Raw genomic sequence first — 17,328 nt, 5'->3', positions numbered from 1 at the left:
TTTAAAAGACTAATGTCCAAGCACTCAGAACTTGCTGGCAATCCTGAAGATAACTGGTGGTTAGTGTGGTTAATATGCATATGCCGGCTGTTAGTGATCGTTAGTACTTATAACACAGTTTTGAGCTCAATAACGAATTAGTAGAAGCAGTTCATTGCTTTATAAAGCCTGTTATACTTCACCAAGTCCGGACTGGTCATATATGGATCCAGTGATATGTAGCATATACTGCAAACAATTGCTGTCCACGTCTGTATTATATCCGTGGATGGATCTCGCTCACTCTTGTTGGCTAACGGACAGGCCACTCAGCGGCAGTTCCCCAAGGCTGGGGGCTTCTGCTTAGTTGGTAGTGGCCTGCACCTTCCTGTGCCACTTATTTGCCGAGAGGAGCGGTAGGGGCAGCAAGCCCTGAGCTGCAGGAGACGCTGTGTTTGGCCGCGATCAGCGGCTTCCGGGTTCAGAGCTTCCGGCTTCCGGTTGCGTTCCACCTGCGTTCCACAGTCAAAATTCAGTCACCTGAATTTTGACTGTGGAACGCAGGTGGAACGCAACCGGAAGCCGGAAGCTACGAACCCGGAAGCCGCTGATCGCGGCCAAACACAGCGTCTCCTGCAGCTCAGGGCTTGCTGCCCCTACCGCTCCTCTCGGCAAATAAGTGGCACAGGAAGGTGCAGGCCACTACCAACTAAGCAGAAGCCCCCAGCCTTGGGAAACCGCCGCTGAGTGGCCTGTCCGTTAGCCAACAAGAGTGAGCGAGATCCATCCACGGATATAATACAGACGTGGACAGCAATTGTTTGCAGTATATGCTACATATCACTGGATCCATATATGACCAGTCCGGACTTGGTGAAGTATAACAGGCTTTATAAAGCAATGAACTGCTTCTACTAATTCGTTATTGAGCTCAAAACTGTGTTATAAGTACTAACGATCACTAACAGCCGGCATATGCATATTAACCACACTAACCACCAGTTATCTTCAGGATTGCCAGCAAGTTCTGAGCGCTTGGACATTAGTCTTTTAAATGTTTTACTAATTTGATGATTGTTTTTATACTGTGATATATATATAGGATCTAGGTTATATAGAAATTACCCGGGAATAATATAAATAAAATTTGTATTTACAAAACCAGCAGCTGTTGCAAATATATCTTTTTGGAGCGCCCACATTATTGTGTATTTTTGGTTGTATTCTAGCTTTGGTGGATATCCAGATCCCCAATTGTGGGCAGCTAGAAAAGTGGAGCAACATTATAAAGTAGAAAATATTAATTGTTCTATTTAAATCACTTATTTTTATAAATAGCGCCCACGTATCTTTCTGTATTTCTCTTATATAAATTATCCTGCATTTCACATGCTCTTAATGACACTTTGTGCGGAAATCAGTTGCCAGCGAAGAGGGCGAATTGACGTTACCACATCATTTAAACGCCGGCAATTGCAGCCCAATTCGCACCCTTTGCTCGGTCCGCGTCCCGCCCCTTTTGTTCAAAAGTGCTCACTACCCTCAGGTGGCTTAATAATTTATGAGATACCATTAAGCGAATTGTAGCTATTGTGATGCAGATTTGAAACCTTTTCCTGTATTATATCAGAATATAAGACAACTATTTTTCTCACCAACAGATGGAAGGAAAAGAGATTGAACTAGAAAATGATTTGAAGTCACTTCAATTTTACTCCATGGAAAATGGAGACAGTATACTGGTGAGATGGTGAAGCATCAACATGTATTCCATGTCGCTAAAGAACAAAGGAAGTAATCGATATTCGTGGTGTTCCAGCAGAAACACATTAAACATAATTTTTTATTTTCAAGTATGCACTCCTAAATTTCTTCCTATCCTTGAATTAAAAGTTTGTTTTTTTCAGAGACCTGAGAACATTTCTTTTAATCGTGTTTCCTGCACTTAGAATAAGGCCATGCTTAAAATGTACACCAAATATGCATAAATATTGCTTATTTAATAAAGCATAATAAAACTGTAAGCACTTACCTTTTGTCTTATATTTTTCTGCATGGTAAACAATTTATTCTCTAGTTTGCAATGTAACAGAATACAGTATGTTGAACCTTAATATAGGACTTAATATAGTGCAATATAGCAACTAACACACTTTCATCTCAGCCAGGGGAGCATCAACAGAGGAGGAGGCCCCTGTGCAGTCTCCATCTAGGCCCCTCCTCTCTAGCCAGCATAGCAATACACCCTGAGAACTAAGGTCACAAGGAGACCCTAGCGCTGTCCCAGAGCCTAGTGCGCATGCGCTGGTCTCTGGGGAAAATGGTGTGGCGGCCATTTTCCCAGTGATTTTCCTACTGTGCATGAGCAAAACATTGCGAAAATAGCTGCTGCGCCATTTTCCCAGTAATTTCTCAGTGCTGATGCTGCCAACATGGGACTCCTGGGGGTAAGTTTTGAAAAATGGGTTCATGGTTTGCGGTGTTGGCTCCCCTGGATCACGGAGGCCCATGTGTACCATACACACTGCACCCATAATAGATATACCAATGGTCAGGGTAGTAGAACCATCACTCACTGTTTTATATACACTGGGGGAGATTCAAATGTTTGAAAAGTCAGTTGGGAGTCTGGTTTTTCCTATCTAATAGGAAAAAACAGACACCCAACAGACTTTTCAAACATTTGAATATCCCCCATTATGTGAATATCATACTTAAAACTGAATACCAGGGAGTATATTTACTAAAGTTTGGGTTGATTGAAGTAGGAATGTTGCCCATAGCAATCAAATAGATTCTAGTAATTATCTTAAGAAAGGTATTGCCAAAGCATTAAATAATAACAATTATGTGTCATCATTACAGCCTATAGAAAATGTTGTACGGCACTTAAGGGAAAATACTTATGTCAGGGCGGTGAATTTAGACGGGAACATTGGGTTGACCAAAGAGAAAAGTAAGGTGGGCAATACTAAGTACGGTGGGGTTGGAGAGGGAGCGAGAAGGACAGTCTGTATCAGTAACTCTAGGGATGCACTAGTAAACCAGTATGGGATATCTTTAAAAAAACAAACGAATAAAGGAACCGATAAACTAAAATGTATGCTTGCAAACGCAAGAAGTCTAGCAGGTAAAATGGGGGAATTGGAATTGTTAGCATTAAAGGCTGAGTATAACATTATAGGTATTACGGAAACATGGTGGGACGACTCTCACATATGGGTTGCAAACTTGGAGGGGTATTCTCTTTTCAGGAGGGACAGTGCAAACAAAAGAGGAGGAGGTGTATGTCTTTCTGTTAAACCATCACTTAAACCATACTTAAAGGGGGTTATCTATGAGGAGACTGGCGATAATGTGGAGTCACTATGGGTTGAAATCTCAAGTGGGGGTATTGATGCAAAAAAACTAGTCATAGGCACGTGATACAAACAGCCGGATATTAGCATACATGAGGAAGAACAACTCTTGCAGCAGATCAAAACGGCTGCGGGATTGGGGGACATCCTTGTGATTGGGGATTTGAATTACCCGGATATAATCTGGAGTAATGGTTCATGTGCTAAAGTGAGGGGCAACAGGTTCTTAAGTATGTTTAAGGATCACTACTTGTCTCAATTAGTCAAGGACCCAACTAGGGGTAAAACTACCCTAGATCTAGTAATTACTAATAATGTGGACATTATATCAAACACTAAAGTTGGGGAGACTTTGGGTAACAGTGATCACTATATGATCACATTCCACATCAGTTTCAGGAAATATAGCTACAGGGGTTCCACCAAAACTTTTAACTTTAGAAAGGCTAATTTCAGTATGCTGTTTAATAAGAAGAACACTTTGGAAATGTGGGATGTTTTAAAAGGGATGCTGGATAGCAATATTCATAACTTTATTCCCATGGGCAGTAAACGCAGGAGTATTAAACTCAAACCGATGTGGCTTAACAAGAAGGTTAAGGCAGAAATGGATTAAAAAAAAGCGGGCTTTCAAAGCATTTAAATCTAATGGAAAGGAGGAGTCTTTCAAGTATTACAAGGAGTGTAATAAGAAAGGCAAAAAAGCAATAAGAGCAGCTAAAATGTACAATGAAAAGCAAATCGCCATAGACAGTAAAACCAATCCTAAAAAGTTTTTAAATACATAAACGGTAAAAGGTTAAAAAAGGAAAATATAGGTCCATTAAACGATAAATTAGGTGAATTGATAAATGATGAAATAAAAGCGGAAATACTGAACAAATTCTTTTCATTAGTATTCACCAGAGAAGAACTGATGGTGGGAGTAGAGCATAACAATTGTGACAGTAATGATTCATGGTTAGATACTTTTTTAAGCAAAGAAGTAGTCCGGGAGAGACTGAGCAAAATTAAGATTAATAAATCACCTGGTCCTGATGGACTTCACCTGAGGGTTCTTATGGAGCTTAGTTCACAACTAGCAAGACCCCTATACTTGATTTTCAATAGTTCAATTAGATCAGGCATGGTACCGAAGGATTGGCATATAGCTGAGGTAGTGCCATTATTTAAAAAGGGATCCAAAAATCTTCCGGGAAACTACAGACCAGTTAGTTTGACATCTATAGCGGGGATTGGAAGGAAGTCTAAGGGACAGCATACAGGAGTATCTACAATCCGCTAGGATTATTAGCAAGAACCAGCATGGGTTTGTGAGGGACAGGTCATGTCAGACTAACTTATTTATTTTTTATTTATTTATTTTATTTATTTATTACCAGTTATTTATATAGTGCACACAAATTCCGCAGCGCTTTACAGAGAATATTTGGCCATTCACATCAGTCCCTGCCCCAGTGAAGCTTACAATCTATATTCCCTATCACATGTACACGCACACACATTCATGCTAGGGTTAATATTGTTGGGAGCCAATTAACCTACCAGTATATTTTTGGATTGTGGGAGGAAACCGGAGTACCCGGAGGAAACCCACGCAAGTACGGGGAGAATATACAAACTCCCCACAGTTAGGGTCATGGTGGGATTCGAACCCATGACCTCAGTGCTGTGAGGCAGTAATGCCAACCATTACACCATCCGTACTGCCCTAACTTAATTAGCTTCTACGAGGAAGTGAGCAATAATCTTGATCAAGGAAAAGCAGTGGATGTGGTCTTCCTAGATTTTGCAAAAGCCTTCGATACAGTTCCTCACATGAGACTGATGATCAAACTAAAGGAGCTTGGCCTAGGAAAAACTATTTGCATATGGATAAGCAACTGGTTGGATAGCAGGGTACAGCGAGTAGTGGTCAACGGGAAGTCCTCAACCTGGTCCCTAGTAGTCAGCGGAATACCACAAGGGTCCGTATTCGGACCACTACTGTTCAACATATTTATCAATGACCTAGAAATAGGCCTGGAAGGCACAGTGTCAATCTTTGCAGATGATACTAAACTGTGTAAGGTAATTCAGAATTGGATGTGGAGTCCTTGCAGAATGATCTACCTAAACTTCAATTCTGGGCGTCTAAATGGAAAATGAGGTTCAGTACAGACAAATGCAAGGTTATGCATTTAGGGACTAAAAACAAACTCGCAACCTACATATTAAATGGAAAACGCCTAGGTGAAACAGAGTTGGAAAAAGATTTGGGGATATTTATTGATAATAGGCTTAATAACCATACACAATGTCAAAACGCAGTAAAGAAGGCAAGTAAGGTGCTAGCATGCATAAAAATGGGAATTGAGACAAGGTACTCGGATGTAATCATGCCGCTGTATAAAGCATTGGTACGTCCGCACCTGGAATATTGTGTTCAGTTTTGGGCACCATTGTATAAAAAAGACATTAGTGAACTCGAAAGGGTTCAAAGGTGAGCTACTACATTGATTAAAGGCCTAGAAGGACTGGATTATAAGGAAAGACTTACTAGGTTGAGTATGTATACACTAGAAAAGAGGCGCCTAAGGGGAGATATTATTAATATCTTCAAATATGTAAAGGGACATCACAAAGAGTTATCAGAGGAATAATTTTATTAAAAGAACACAGTTTAGGACACGTGGGCACTCGCTGCAACTGGAGGAGAGAAAGTTCAGAACCAACGGAGGAAAGGATTCTTCACTGTTAGGGCAATCAGGATGTGGAATTCCCTGCCAGGGAAGGTGGTAATGGCGGAATCTGTAATTGGATTTAAAAAAGGAATGGATACATTTCTGAATGAAAAAGATATCCAAGGTTATAATACTTAAAATATCAATGTGGTTAAGCCGGGGGTAACATGAGTTATAGTAGCTAACTAGTCATAAAACATTATTCAGCGAGTATGTAGAATCATCACAACTTAAAACAGGTTGAACACGATGGGCAATTTGCCTCTATTCAACCTCAAATACTATGTTACTATGTTCTAGAAGGTGCTAAATAAGTAGAATCTTGCTGGTTGCTATAGGCAACATCTCCATTTGTGTAAACCAGCACTTTAGTAAATAAAGAGTGAAGGGATGGTTTGGGTTGTTCCTCATGCAGTCATGAAAGCCTTGCCTGACAACTTGCTAAGAAATTCTGTAGCAGCTCCAACTGCTCATAATGATACAAGTTTTCTCTAACGTCCTAGTGGATGCTGGGGACTCCGTAAGGACCATGGGGAATAGACGGGCTTCGCAGGAGACTGGGCACTCTAAGAAAGATTTAGTACTACTGGTGTGCACTGGCTCCTCCCTCTATGCCCCTCCTCCAGATCTCAGTTAGAATCTGTGCCCGGAAGGAGCTGGGTGCATTTTAGTGAGCTCTCCTGAGCTTGCTAATAAGAAAGTATTTTGTTAGGTTTTTTATTTTCAGTGAGCTTCTGCTGGCAACAGACTCTCTGCTACGTGGGACTGAGGGGAGAGAAGCAAACCTACTAACTGCGGCTAGGTTGCGCTTCTTAGGCTACTGGACACCATTAGCTCCAGAGGGATCGAACACAGGAACTTAACCGTGGTCGTCCGTTCCCGGAGCCGCGCCGCCGTCCCCCTCGCAGAGCCAGAAGACAGAAGCCGGCGGGTTGAAACAAGAAGACGTCAAAATCGGCGGCAGAAGACTCCGGTCTTCATATGAAGTAGCGCACAGCACTGCAGCTGTGCGCCATTGCTCCCACACTAACCCACACACTCCGGTCACTGTAGGGTGCAGGGCGCAGGGGGGGGCGCCCTGGGCAGCAATTGAGTACCTCCTGGCAAAAAGCAGCATATATACAGCTGGGCACTGTAATATGCATCAGCCCACGCCATTATTTTTACACAAAATCGCAGGACAGAAGCCCGCCGCTGAGGGGGCGGGGCTTCTTCCTCAGCACTAACCAGCGCCATTTTCTCTCCACAGCTCCGCTGAGAGGAAGCTCCCCAGGCTCTCCCCTGCAGACTCACGGTAGAAAGAGAGTAAAAAGAGAGGGGGGGCACATAAATTTAGCGCATTAATCATATATACAGCAGCTACTGGGTAAACACTAAGTTACTGTGTAATTCCTGGGTTATATAGCGCTGGGGTGTGTGCTGGCATACTCTCTCTCTGTCTCTCCAAAAGGCCTTGTGGGGGTCCTGTCCTCATATAGAGCATCCCCTGTGTGTGTGTTGTGTCGGTACGCTTGTGTCGACATGTTTGACGAGGAGGGCTATGTGGAGGCAGAGCAGGTGCAGATGAATGACGTGTCTCCGCCGACGGCGCCGACACCTGATTGGATGGATATGTGGAAGGTGTTAAATGATAATGTAAACTCCTTGCATAAAAGGTTGGATAAAGCTGAAACCTTGGGACAGTCGGGGTCTCAGCCCATGCCTGATCCTACAGCGCAGAGGCCGTCAGGGTCTCAGAAGCGCCCACTATCCCAAATTGTTGACACAGATATCGACACGGATTCTGACTCCAGTGTCGATGGCGATGATGCAAAATTGCAGCCTAAAATGACTAAAGCCATCCGCTACATGATTATAGCAATGAAGGATGTATTGCACATATCAGAGGTAAACCCTGTCCCTGACAAGAGGGTTTATATGTATGGGGAGAAAAAGCAAGAGGTGACTTTTCCCCCTTCACATGAGTTAAATGAGGTATGTGAAAAAGCGTGGGATTCCCCCGATAGGAAAGTGCTGATTTCCAAAAGGTTACTTATGGCGTACCCTTTCCCGCCAACGGACAGGATGCGCTGGGAATCCTCCCCTAGGGTAGACAAAGCTCTGACATGCTTATCTAAGAAGGTGGCCCTGCCGTCACAGGATTCGGCCTCCCTAAAGGATCCTGCGGATAGGAAGCAGGAAAGTATCCTGAAGTCTGTTTATACGCATTCAGGTACTCTACTGAGGCCGGCAATTGCGTCGGCCTGGATGTGTAGTGCTGTAGCAGCATGGACAGATAATCTGTCTGAGGAACTGGATACCTTGGACAAGGATACTATTTTACTGACCCTGGGGCATATAAAAGACGCTGTCCTATATATGAGGGATGCCCAGAGGGACATTTGCCTACTGGGCTCTAGAATAAATGCAATGTCGATTTCTGCCAGAAGGGTCCTGTGGACTCGGCAATGGACAGGTGATGCCGACTCCAAAAAGCACATGGAGGTTTTACCTTACATGGGTGAGGAATTGTTTGGGGACGGTCTTTCGGACCCAGTTTCCACAGCTACGGCTGGGAAGTCAAAATTTTTGCCATATATTCCCTCACAGCCTAAGAAAGCACCGTATTACCAAATGCAGTCCTTTCGATCACAAAAAAGCAAGAAAGTCAGAGGTGCACTAATCCACCGCATGACGCTGGGGCTCCACAGGTGGAGCCAGGAGCGGTGGGGGCGCGTCTCCGAAATTTCAGCCACCAGTGGGTTCGCTCACAGGTGGATCCCTGGGCTATACAGATTGTGTCTCAGGGATACAAGCTGGAATTCGAAGTGATGCCCCCTCACCGTTACCCCAAATCGGCCCTGCCAGCTTCCCCCATGGAAAGGGAGGTAGTGTTAGCGGCAATTCACAAGTTATATCTCCAGCAGGTGGTGGTAAAGGTTCACCTCCTTCAACAGGGAAGGGGATACTATTCCACAATGTTTGTGGTACCGAAACCGGACGGTTCAGTTAGACCCATATTGAATTTAAAGTCCCTGAACATTTATCTGAAAAGATTCAAGTTCAAAATGGAATCGCTCAGAGCGGTAATTGCAAGCCTGGAAGAGGGGGATTTTATGGTGTCTCTGGACATCAAGGATACTTACTTGCATGTCCCCATTTATCCACCTCATCAGGAGTACCTCAGATTTGTGGTACAGGACTGTCATTACCAATTCCAGACGTTGCCGTTTGGGCTCTCCACGGCACCGAGAATATTTACCAAGGTAATGGCGGAAATGATGGTGCTCCTCAGAAAGCAAGGAGTCACAATTATCCCATACTTGGACGATCTCCTCATAAAGGCGAGGTCCAGAGAGCAGTTGCTGATCAGCGTAGCACACTCTCAGGAAGTGTTGCAACAGCACGGCTGGATTCTGAATATCCCAAAGTCGCAGCTGATTCCTACAACGCGTCTGCCCTTTCTGGGCATGATTCTGGACACAGACCAGAAGAAGGTGTTTCTCCCGGCGGAGAAGGCTCAGGAGCTCGTGACTCTAGTCAGAGACCTCTTAAAACCGAAACAGGTGTCGGTGCATCACTGCACGCGAGTCCTGGGAAAGATGGTGGCATCATACGAAGCCATTCCCTTCGGCAGGTTCCATGCGAGGATCTTTCAGTGGGATCTGTTGGACAAGTGGTCCGGATCGCATCTTCAGATGCATCGGCTGATCACCCTGTTCCCCAGGGCCAGGGTGTCTCTTCTGTGGTGGCTGCAGAGTGCTCACCTTCTCGAGGGCAGCAGGTTCGGCATACAGGACTGGGTCCTGGTGACCACGGATGCGAGCCTCCGAGGATGGGGGGCAGTCACTCAGGGAAGAAACTTCCAAGGGTTGTGGTCAAGTCAGGAGGCTTGTCTGCACATAAATATCCTGGAACTAAGGGCCATATACAACGCCCTGAGTCAAGCGGAGCCTCTGCTTCGCAACCAACCGGTGCTGATTCAGTCAGACAACATCACCGCAGTGGCTCATGTAAACCACCGGGGTGGCACAAGAAGCAGAGTGGCGATGGCGGAAGCCACCAGGATTCTTCTTTGGGCGGAGAATCACGTGCAAGCACTGTCAGCAGTGTTCATTCCGGGAGTGGACAACTGGGAAGCAGACTTCCTCAGCAGGCACGACCTCCACCCGGGAGAGTGGGGACTTCATCAAGAAGTCTTCACGCAGATTACAAATCGATGGGAACTGCCACAGGTGGACATGATGGCATCCCGCCTCAACAAAAAGCTAAAAAGGTATTGCGCCAGGTCAAGGGACCCTCAGGCGATAGCTGTGGACGCACTAGTGACACCGTGGGTGTTCCAGTCGGTCTATGTATTTCCTCCTCTTCCTCTCATACCCAAGGTGCTGAGAATCGTAAGAAAAAGAGGAGTGAGAACAATACTCATTGTTCCGGATTGGCCAAGAAGGACTTGGTACCTGGAACTGCAAGAAATGCTCACAGAGGACCCATGGCCCTGTCTGTTCCAAGACCTACCGCGGCTGCGTTTGACGGCATGGCGGTTGAACGCCGGATCCTAACGGAAAAAGGCATTCCGGATGAAGTTATTCCTACGCTAATAAAGGCTAGGAAGGACGTGACAGCAAAACACTTTCACCGTATATGGCGAAAATATGTTGCCTGGTGTGAGGCCAGGAAGGCCCCTACAGAGGAATTCCAGCTGGGCCGGTTCCTGCACTTCCTACAGTCTGGAGTGACTATGGGCTTGAAGTTGGGGTCCATTAAGGTCCAGATTTCGGCCCTATCCATTTTCTTTCAAAAAGAACTGGCTTCTCTTCCTGAGGTTCAGACGTTTGTTAAGGGAGTGCTGCATATTCAGCCCCCTTTTGTGCCACCAGTGGCATCTTGGGATGTCAACGTGGTGTTGGGTTTCCTGAAATCCCACTGGTTTGAGCCACTTAAGACCGTGGAGCTAAAGTATCTCACGTGGAAGGTGGTCATGCTATTGGCCTTAGCTTCGGCTAGGCGTGTGTCAGAATTGGCGGCTTTGTCGTGTAAAAGCCCCTATCTTGTTTTCCATGTGGACAGGGCAGAATTGCGGACTCGTCCACAATTTCTGCCGAAGGTGGTGTCATCTTTTCATTTGAACCAACCTATTGTGGTGCCTACGGCTACTCGTGACTTGGAGGATTCCAAGTTGCTTGATGTAGTCAGGGCTTTGAAGATTTATGTGGCCAGAACGGCTGGAGTCAGGAAAACTGACTCGCTGTTTATCCTGTATGCATCCAACAAGCTGGGTGCTCCTGCTTCAAAGCAAACTATTGCTCGCTGGATCTGTAACACGATTCAGCAGGCTCATTCTGCGGCTGGATTGCCGCATCCAAAATCGATAAAAGCCCATTCCACAAGGAAAGTGGGCTCTTCTTGGGTGGCTGCCCGAGGGGTCTCAGCATTACAGCTTTGCCGAGCAGCTACTTGGTCGGGTTCAAACACTTTTGCAAAATTCTACAAGTTTGATGCCCTGGCTGAGGAGGACCTTGTGTTTGCCCATTCGGTGCTGCAGAGTCATCCGCACTCTCCCGCCCGTTTGGGAGCTTTGGTATAATCCCCATGGTCCTTACGGAGTCCCCAGCATCCACTAGGACGTTAGAGAAAATAAGATTTTACTGACCGATAAATCTATTTCTCGTAGTCCGTAGTGGATGCTGGGCGCCCGTCCCAAGTGCGGACTTTCTGCAATACGTGTATATAGTTATTGCTTAATAAAGGGTTATGCTATGTTGGCATCCATGGTTGATGCTTTGTTGATTGTTCATACTGTTAACTGGGTATGTTATCACAAGTTATACGGTGTAATTGGTGTGGCTGGTATGAGTCTTACCCTGGATTCCAAAATCCTTTCCTTGTAATGTCAGCTCTTCCGGGCACAGTTTCCTTAACTGAGGTCTGGAGGAGGGGCATAGAGGGAGGAGCCAGTGCACACCAGTAGTACTAAATCTTTCTTAGAGTGCCCAGTCTCCTGCGGAGCCCGTCTATTCCCCATGGTCCTTACGGAGTCCCCAGCATCCACTACGGACTACGAGAAATAGATTTACCGGTGAGTAAAATATTATTTTCTTCTGTCTGTTCTTAAGTAGTGCAGCTTCATTTTGATTTGTGGTTTCCTTTTTCACATTCATACACAGCTTACCAGAGGAATTGTTAAAATATGGTAATACACTAAGCTTTGAATGAAGCCTCTTCCTGAACCCATTATTGCTGTGTCTGTTATATAGACTTACTCTGTATGTGATTTGAGCGCAAGTAAAAAAGATAGTGACATTGCTGACAGGAAAGGAAGGCTTCACGGATATCGCAGACAAAGCTGTCATTTGAAAAAAAATCAGCTCTATATAAAAACAAAAAGAAGCAACTTCTCACACATAGGGCCGAATTCAACTAGCCGCAAAAGTAAAAAAAAAACGTGAATTTACCGTGAATCATGGTAAATTCACAAAAGGACCTATTCAATTGTCTGCAAAAACAGATTTGCTATAATTTTACTGCAAATTTAAATTCACCAACTCTGAGCATGTATTAAACTTTTGAGAAAATCTCTATTCATTTATCATCCATCTGGGGGATGCCATTACATCTGGGTTATGCATAAAGAGCTGTGGAGGCGGGCACCAACTAGTTTGAGACTGGTCCCCACCCACTATATAACCTCTTCCCATCTACTGTAGAACCTCAGTCTTGTTTTTAGTGCCTTGGAGAAGGCACTAGCTAGGTCTCAGCTTTTCTCTAACGTCCTAGTGGATGCTGGGGACTCTGTAAGGACGGGGAATAGACAGGCTCCGCAGGAGACTGGGCACTCTAAAGAAAGATTAGGTACTATCTGGTGTGCACTGGCTCCTCCCTCTATGCCCCTCCTCCAGACCTCAGTTAGAATCTGTGCCCGGCCAGAGCTGGGTGCTCCTAGTGCGCTCTCCTGAGCCTGCTAGTAAAAGAAAGTATTTGTTAGGTTTTTTATTTTCAGTGAGCTTCTGCTGGCAACAGACTCACTGCTACGAGGGACTGAGGGGAGAGAAGCAAACCTACCTGTCTACAGCTAGGTTGCGCTTCTTAGGCTACTGGACACCATTAGCTCCAGAGGGTTCGAACACAGGCATCTGTCCTCGATCGTCCGTTCCCGGAGCCGCGCCGCCGTCCCCCTCGCAGAGCCAGAAGAACAGAAGCTTGAAGACGGCGAAAACGGCGGCTGAAGACTCCTGTCTTCATTTATGGTAGCGCACAGCACCGCAGCTGTGCGCCATTGCTCCCAGCACACTTTCACACTCCGGTCACTGTAGGGTGCAGGGCGCTGGGGGGGGGGGGGGCCCTGGGCAGCAATTGAAGTACCTTTTTGGCATAACATACATAAATACAGTCAGGCACTGTATATATGTAAAAACCCCCGCCATTTTTTTCACACAGAAGCGGGACAGAAGCCCGCCGCTGAGGGGGCGGGGCCTTCTTCCTCAGCACCCCAGCGCCATTTTCTCTTCACAGCTCCGCTGGAAGGATGCTCCCCAGGCTCTCCCCTGCAGTATCCAGGTACAAGAAGGGTAAAAAAGAGAGGGGGGGCACATAAATTTAGGCGCAAAAGACATAAAATCGGCAGCTATTGGGTAATCACTTATTATAGTGAATATCCCTGGGTTATATAGCGCTGTGGTGTGTGCTGGCATACTCTCTCTCTCTCTCTGTCTCCCCAAAGGCCTTTGTGGGGTCCTGTCCTCAGTCAGAGCATTCCCTGTGTGTGTGCTGTGTGTCGGTACGGCTGTGTCGATATGTTTGATGAGGAGGGTTACGTGGAGGCGGAGCAAGTGCGGATAAATGTGGTGTCGGGGCCGACACCTGATTGGGTGGATATGTGGAAGGTCTTAAATGATAATGTAAGCTCCTTGCATAAAAGGTTTGATGACGCTGCAGCCTTGGGACAGCCGGGGTCTCAACCCGGGCCTGCCCAGGCGACTCAGAGGCCGTAAGGGTCTCATAAACGCCCACTATCTCAGATGGTTGACACAGATGCCGACACGGAGTCCGACTCCAGTGTCGACGATGATGAGGCACAATTACAGCCAAAGATGACCAAGGCCATCCGCTACATGATTATTGCAATGAAAGATGTATTGCACGTTTCAGAGGTTAACCCTGTCCCTGGCAAGAGGGTGTATATGTTTGGGGAGAAAAAGCAGGCAGTGACTTTTCCCCCGTCACATGAATTAAATGAGTTATGTGAAGAAGCGTGGAGTTCCCCTGATAAGAAAGTGGTGATTTCCAAAAAAATTACTGCTGGCGTACCCTTTCCCGCCAACGGACAGGTTACGTTGGGAATCCTCCCCTAGGGTACACAAGGCGCTGACACGCTTATCTAAGAAGGTGGCCCTGCCGTCTCAGGATACGGCCGCCCTAAAGGATCCTGCGGATAGGAAGCAGGAAGCTATCTTGAAGTCAGTGTATACGCACTCTGGTACTCTACTGAGACCAGCTATTGCTTCAGCCTGGATGTGTAGCGCTGTAGCAGCATGGACAGATACTCTGTCAGAGGACATAGATGCCCTGGACAGGGATACTGTCTTGCTAACCCTGGGCCATATAAAAGACGTCGTCTTATATATGCGAGATGCTCAGAGGGACATTTGCCTGCTGGGTTCTAGAATTAATGCAATGTCCATTTCTGCCAGGAGGGTCTTATGGAATCGGCAATGGACAGGGGATGCCGATTCTAAAAAACACATGGAGGTTTTGCCTTATAAGGGTGAGGAATTGTTTGGGGACGGCCTCTCGGACCTTGTGTCCACAGCGACAGCTGGAAAGTCGACTTTCTTGCCTCAGGTTTCCTCACAGCCTAAGAAAGCACCGTATTATCAAATGCAGTCCTTTCGTTCTCAGAGAAGCAAGAAGGTCAGAGGTGCATCCTTTCTTGCCAGAGGCAGGGGTAGAGGAAAGAAGCTGCACCATGCAGCTAGTTCCCAGGAACAAAAGTCCACCCCGGCTTCCACTAAGTCCACCGCATGACGCTGGGGCTCCACAGGCGGAGCCAGGAGCGGTGGGGGCGCGTCTCCGAAAATTCAGCAACCAGTGGGTTCGCTCACAGGTGGATCCTTGGGCTATACAAATTGTATCTCAGGGATACAAGCTGGAGTTCGAAGTGACTCCCCCTCACCGTTACCTAAAATCAGCCTTGCCAGCTTCCCCCACGGAAAGGGAGGTAGTCCTGGCGGCAATTCACAAGCTGTACCTCCAGCAAGTGATAATAATGGTCCCCCTCCTTCAACAGGGAAGGGGTTACTATTCCACACTGTTTGTGGTACCGAAACCGGACGGTTCGGTAAGACCCATTCTGAATTTAAAATTCTTGAACATTTATATGAAAAAATTCAAGTTCAAAATGGAATCGCTCAGAGCGGTCATTGCAAGCCTGGAAGAGGGGGATTTTATGGTATCTCTGGACATCAAGGATGCTTACTTGCATGTCCCCATTTATCCACCTCACCAGGAGTACCTCAGGTTTGTGGTACAGGACTGTCATTACCAATTCCAGACGTTGCCGTTTGGTCTGTCCACGGCACCGAGAGTATTTACCAAGGTAATGGCCGAAATGATGGTACTCCTTCAGAAGCAAGGAGTTATGGTTATCCCGTACTTGGATGATCTCCTCATAAGGGCGAGGTCCAGGGAGCAGTTGTTGATCAGCGTAGCACACTCTCAGGAAGTGTTGCAACAGCACGGCTGGATTCTGAATATTCCAAAGTCGCAGCTGATTCCTACGACGCGTCTGCCCTTCCTGGGTATGATTCTGGACACAGAACAGAAGAAGGTGTTTCTCCCGGAGGAGAAGGCCCAGGAGTTAGTGACTCTGGTCAGGAACCTCCTAAAACCAAAACAGGTGTCGGTGCATCACTGCACGCAAGTCCTGGGAAAGATGGTGGCCTCATACGAAGCCATTCCCTTCGGCAGGTTCCATGCGAGGATCATTCAGTGGGATCTGTTGGACAAGTGGTCCGGATCGCATCTTCAGATGCATCGGCTGATCACCCTGTCCCCGAGGGCCAGGGTGTCTCTTCTGTGGTGGCTGCAGAGTGCTCATCTTCTCGAGGGCCGCAGGTTCGGCATACAGGACTGGGTCCTGGTGACCACGGATGCAAGCCTCCGCGGATGGGGGGCAGTCACTCAGGGAAGAAACTTCCAAGGGCTGTGGTCAAGTCAGGAGACTTGTCTGCACATATATATACTGGAACTAAGGGCCATATACAACGCCCTGAGCCAAGCGGAGCCCCTGCTTCGAGACCAACCAGTGCTGATTCAGTCAGACAACATCACGGCGGTCGCCCATGTAAACCGCCAGGGCGGCACAAGAAGCAGGGTGGCGATGGCAGAAGCCACAAAGATTCTTCGTTGGGCGGAGATTCACGTACAAGCACTGTCAGCAGTGTTCATTCCGGGAGTGGACAACTGGGAAGCAGACTTCCTCAGCAGACACGACCTCCACCCGGGAGAGTGGGGACTTCATCAAGAAGTCTTCACACAGATTGCAAATCGATGGGAACTGCCACAGGTGGACATGATGGCGTCCCGCCTCAACAAAAAGCTAAAAAGATATTGCACCAGGTCAAGGGACCCTCAGGCGATAGCTGTGGACGCGCTAGTGACACCCTGGGTGTTCCAGTCGGTATATGTGTTCCCTCCTCTGCCTCTCATACCCAAGGTACTGAGAATAGTAAGAAAAAGTGGAGTGAGAACAATACTCATCGTTCCGGATTGGCCAAGAAGGACTTGGTACCCAGAACTACAAGAGATGATCACAGAGGACCCATGGCCTCTGCCTCTCAGACAGGACCTGTTGCAACAGGGGCCCTGTCTGTTCCAAGACTTACCGTGGCTGCGTTTGACGGCATGGCGGTTGAAAACCGGATCCTAACGGAAAAGGGCATCCCGGATGAAGTGATTCCTACGCTGATAACAGCTAGGAAGGATGTAACAGCTAAGCATTATCACCGTATATGGCGAAGATATGTTGCTTGGTGTGAGGCCAGGATGGCCCCTACAGAGGAATTCCAGCTGGGTCGATTTCTGCACTTCCTACAGTCAGGTGTGACTATGGGCCTGAAATTAGGGTCCATAAAGGTCCAGATTTCGGCCCTATCCATTTTCTTTCAAAAAGAACTGGCTTCACTGCCTGAGGTTCAGACGTTTGTAAAGGGAGTGCTGCATATTCAGCCCCCTTTTGTGCCACCAGTGGCACCTTGGGATCTTAACGTTGTGTTGGATTTCCTGAAATC

General features: G+C 46.8%; 1 protein-coding gene across 2 annotated transcripts in view; it reads left to right on the top strand.

Annotated features, from left to right (window-relative positions):
- The window catches only part of TBCE (tubulin folding cofactor E), a 517,370-nt gene extending 515,367 nt beyond the window's left edge, over positions 1–2,003 (top strand). The window contains exon 20 of one of the 2 annotated variants that reach the window (XR_010176094.1): positions 1,641–1,729. Coding sequence is in view for 1 of the 2 variants with exons in the window: in XM_063917562.1 (XP_063773632.1) it covers positions 1,641–1,733 (93 nt within the window). In the remaining variant the exon portion in view is untranslated. Of the gene's footprint in view, positions 1–1,640 lie in introns of both variants that reach the window. The other variant, XM_063917562.1, reaches the window with a different exon arrangement.
- Positions 2,004–17,328: the final 15,325 nt, after the last annotated feature.

This window comes from Pseudophryne corroboree, chromosome 4 (assembly GCF_028390025.1).
Source record: "Pseudophryne corroboree isolate aPseCor3 chromosome 4, aPseCor3.hap2, whole genome shotgun sequence".
In the NCBI taxonomy this organism is placed as follows: domain Eukaryota; kingdom Metazoa; phylum Chordata; class Amphibia; order Anura; family Myobatrachidae; genus Pseudophryne; species Pseudophryne corroboree.
Note: the sequence above shows the minus strand (reverse complement) of the source record. Positions and strands in the feature narration are given on the sequence as shown.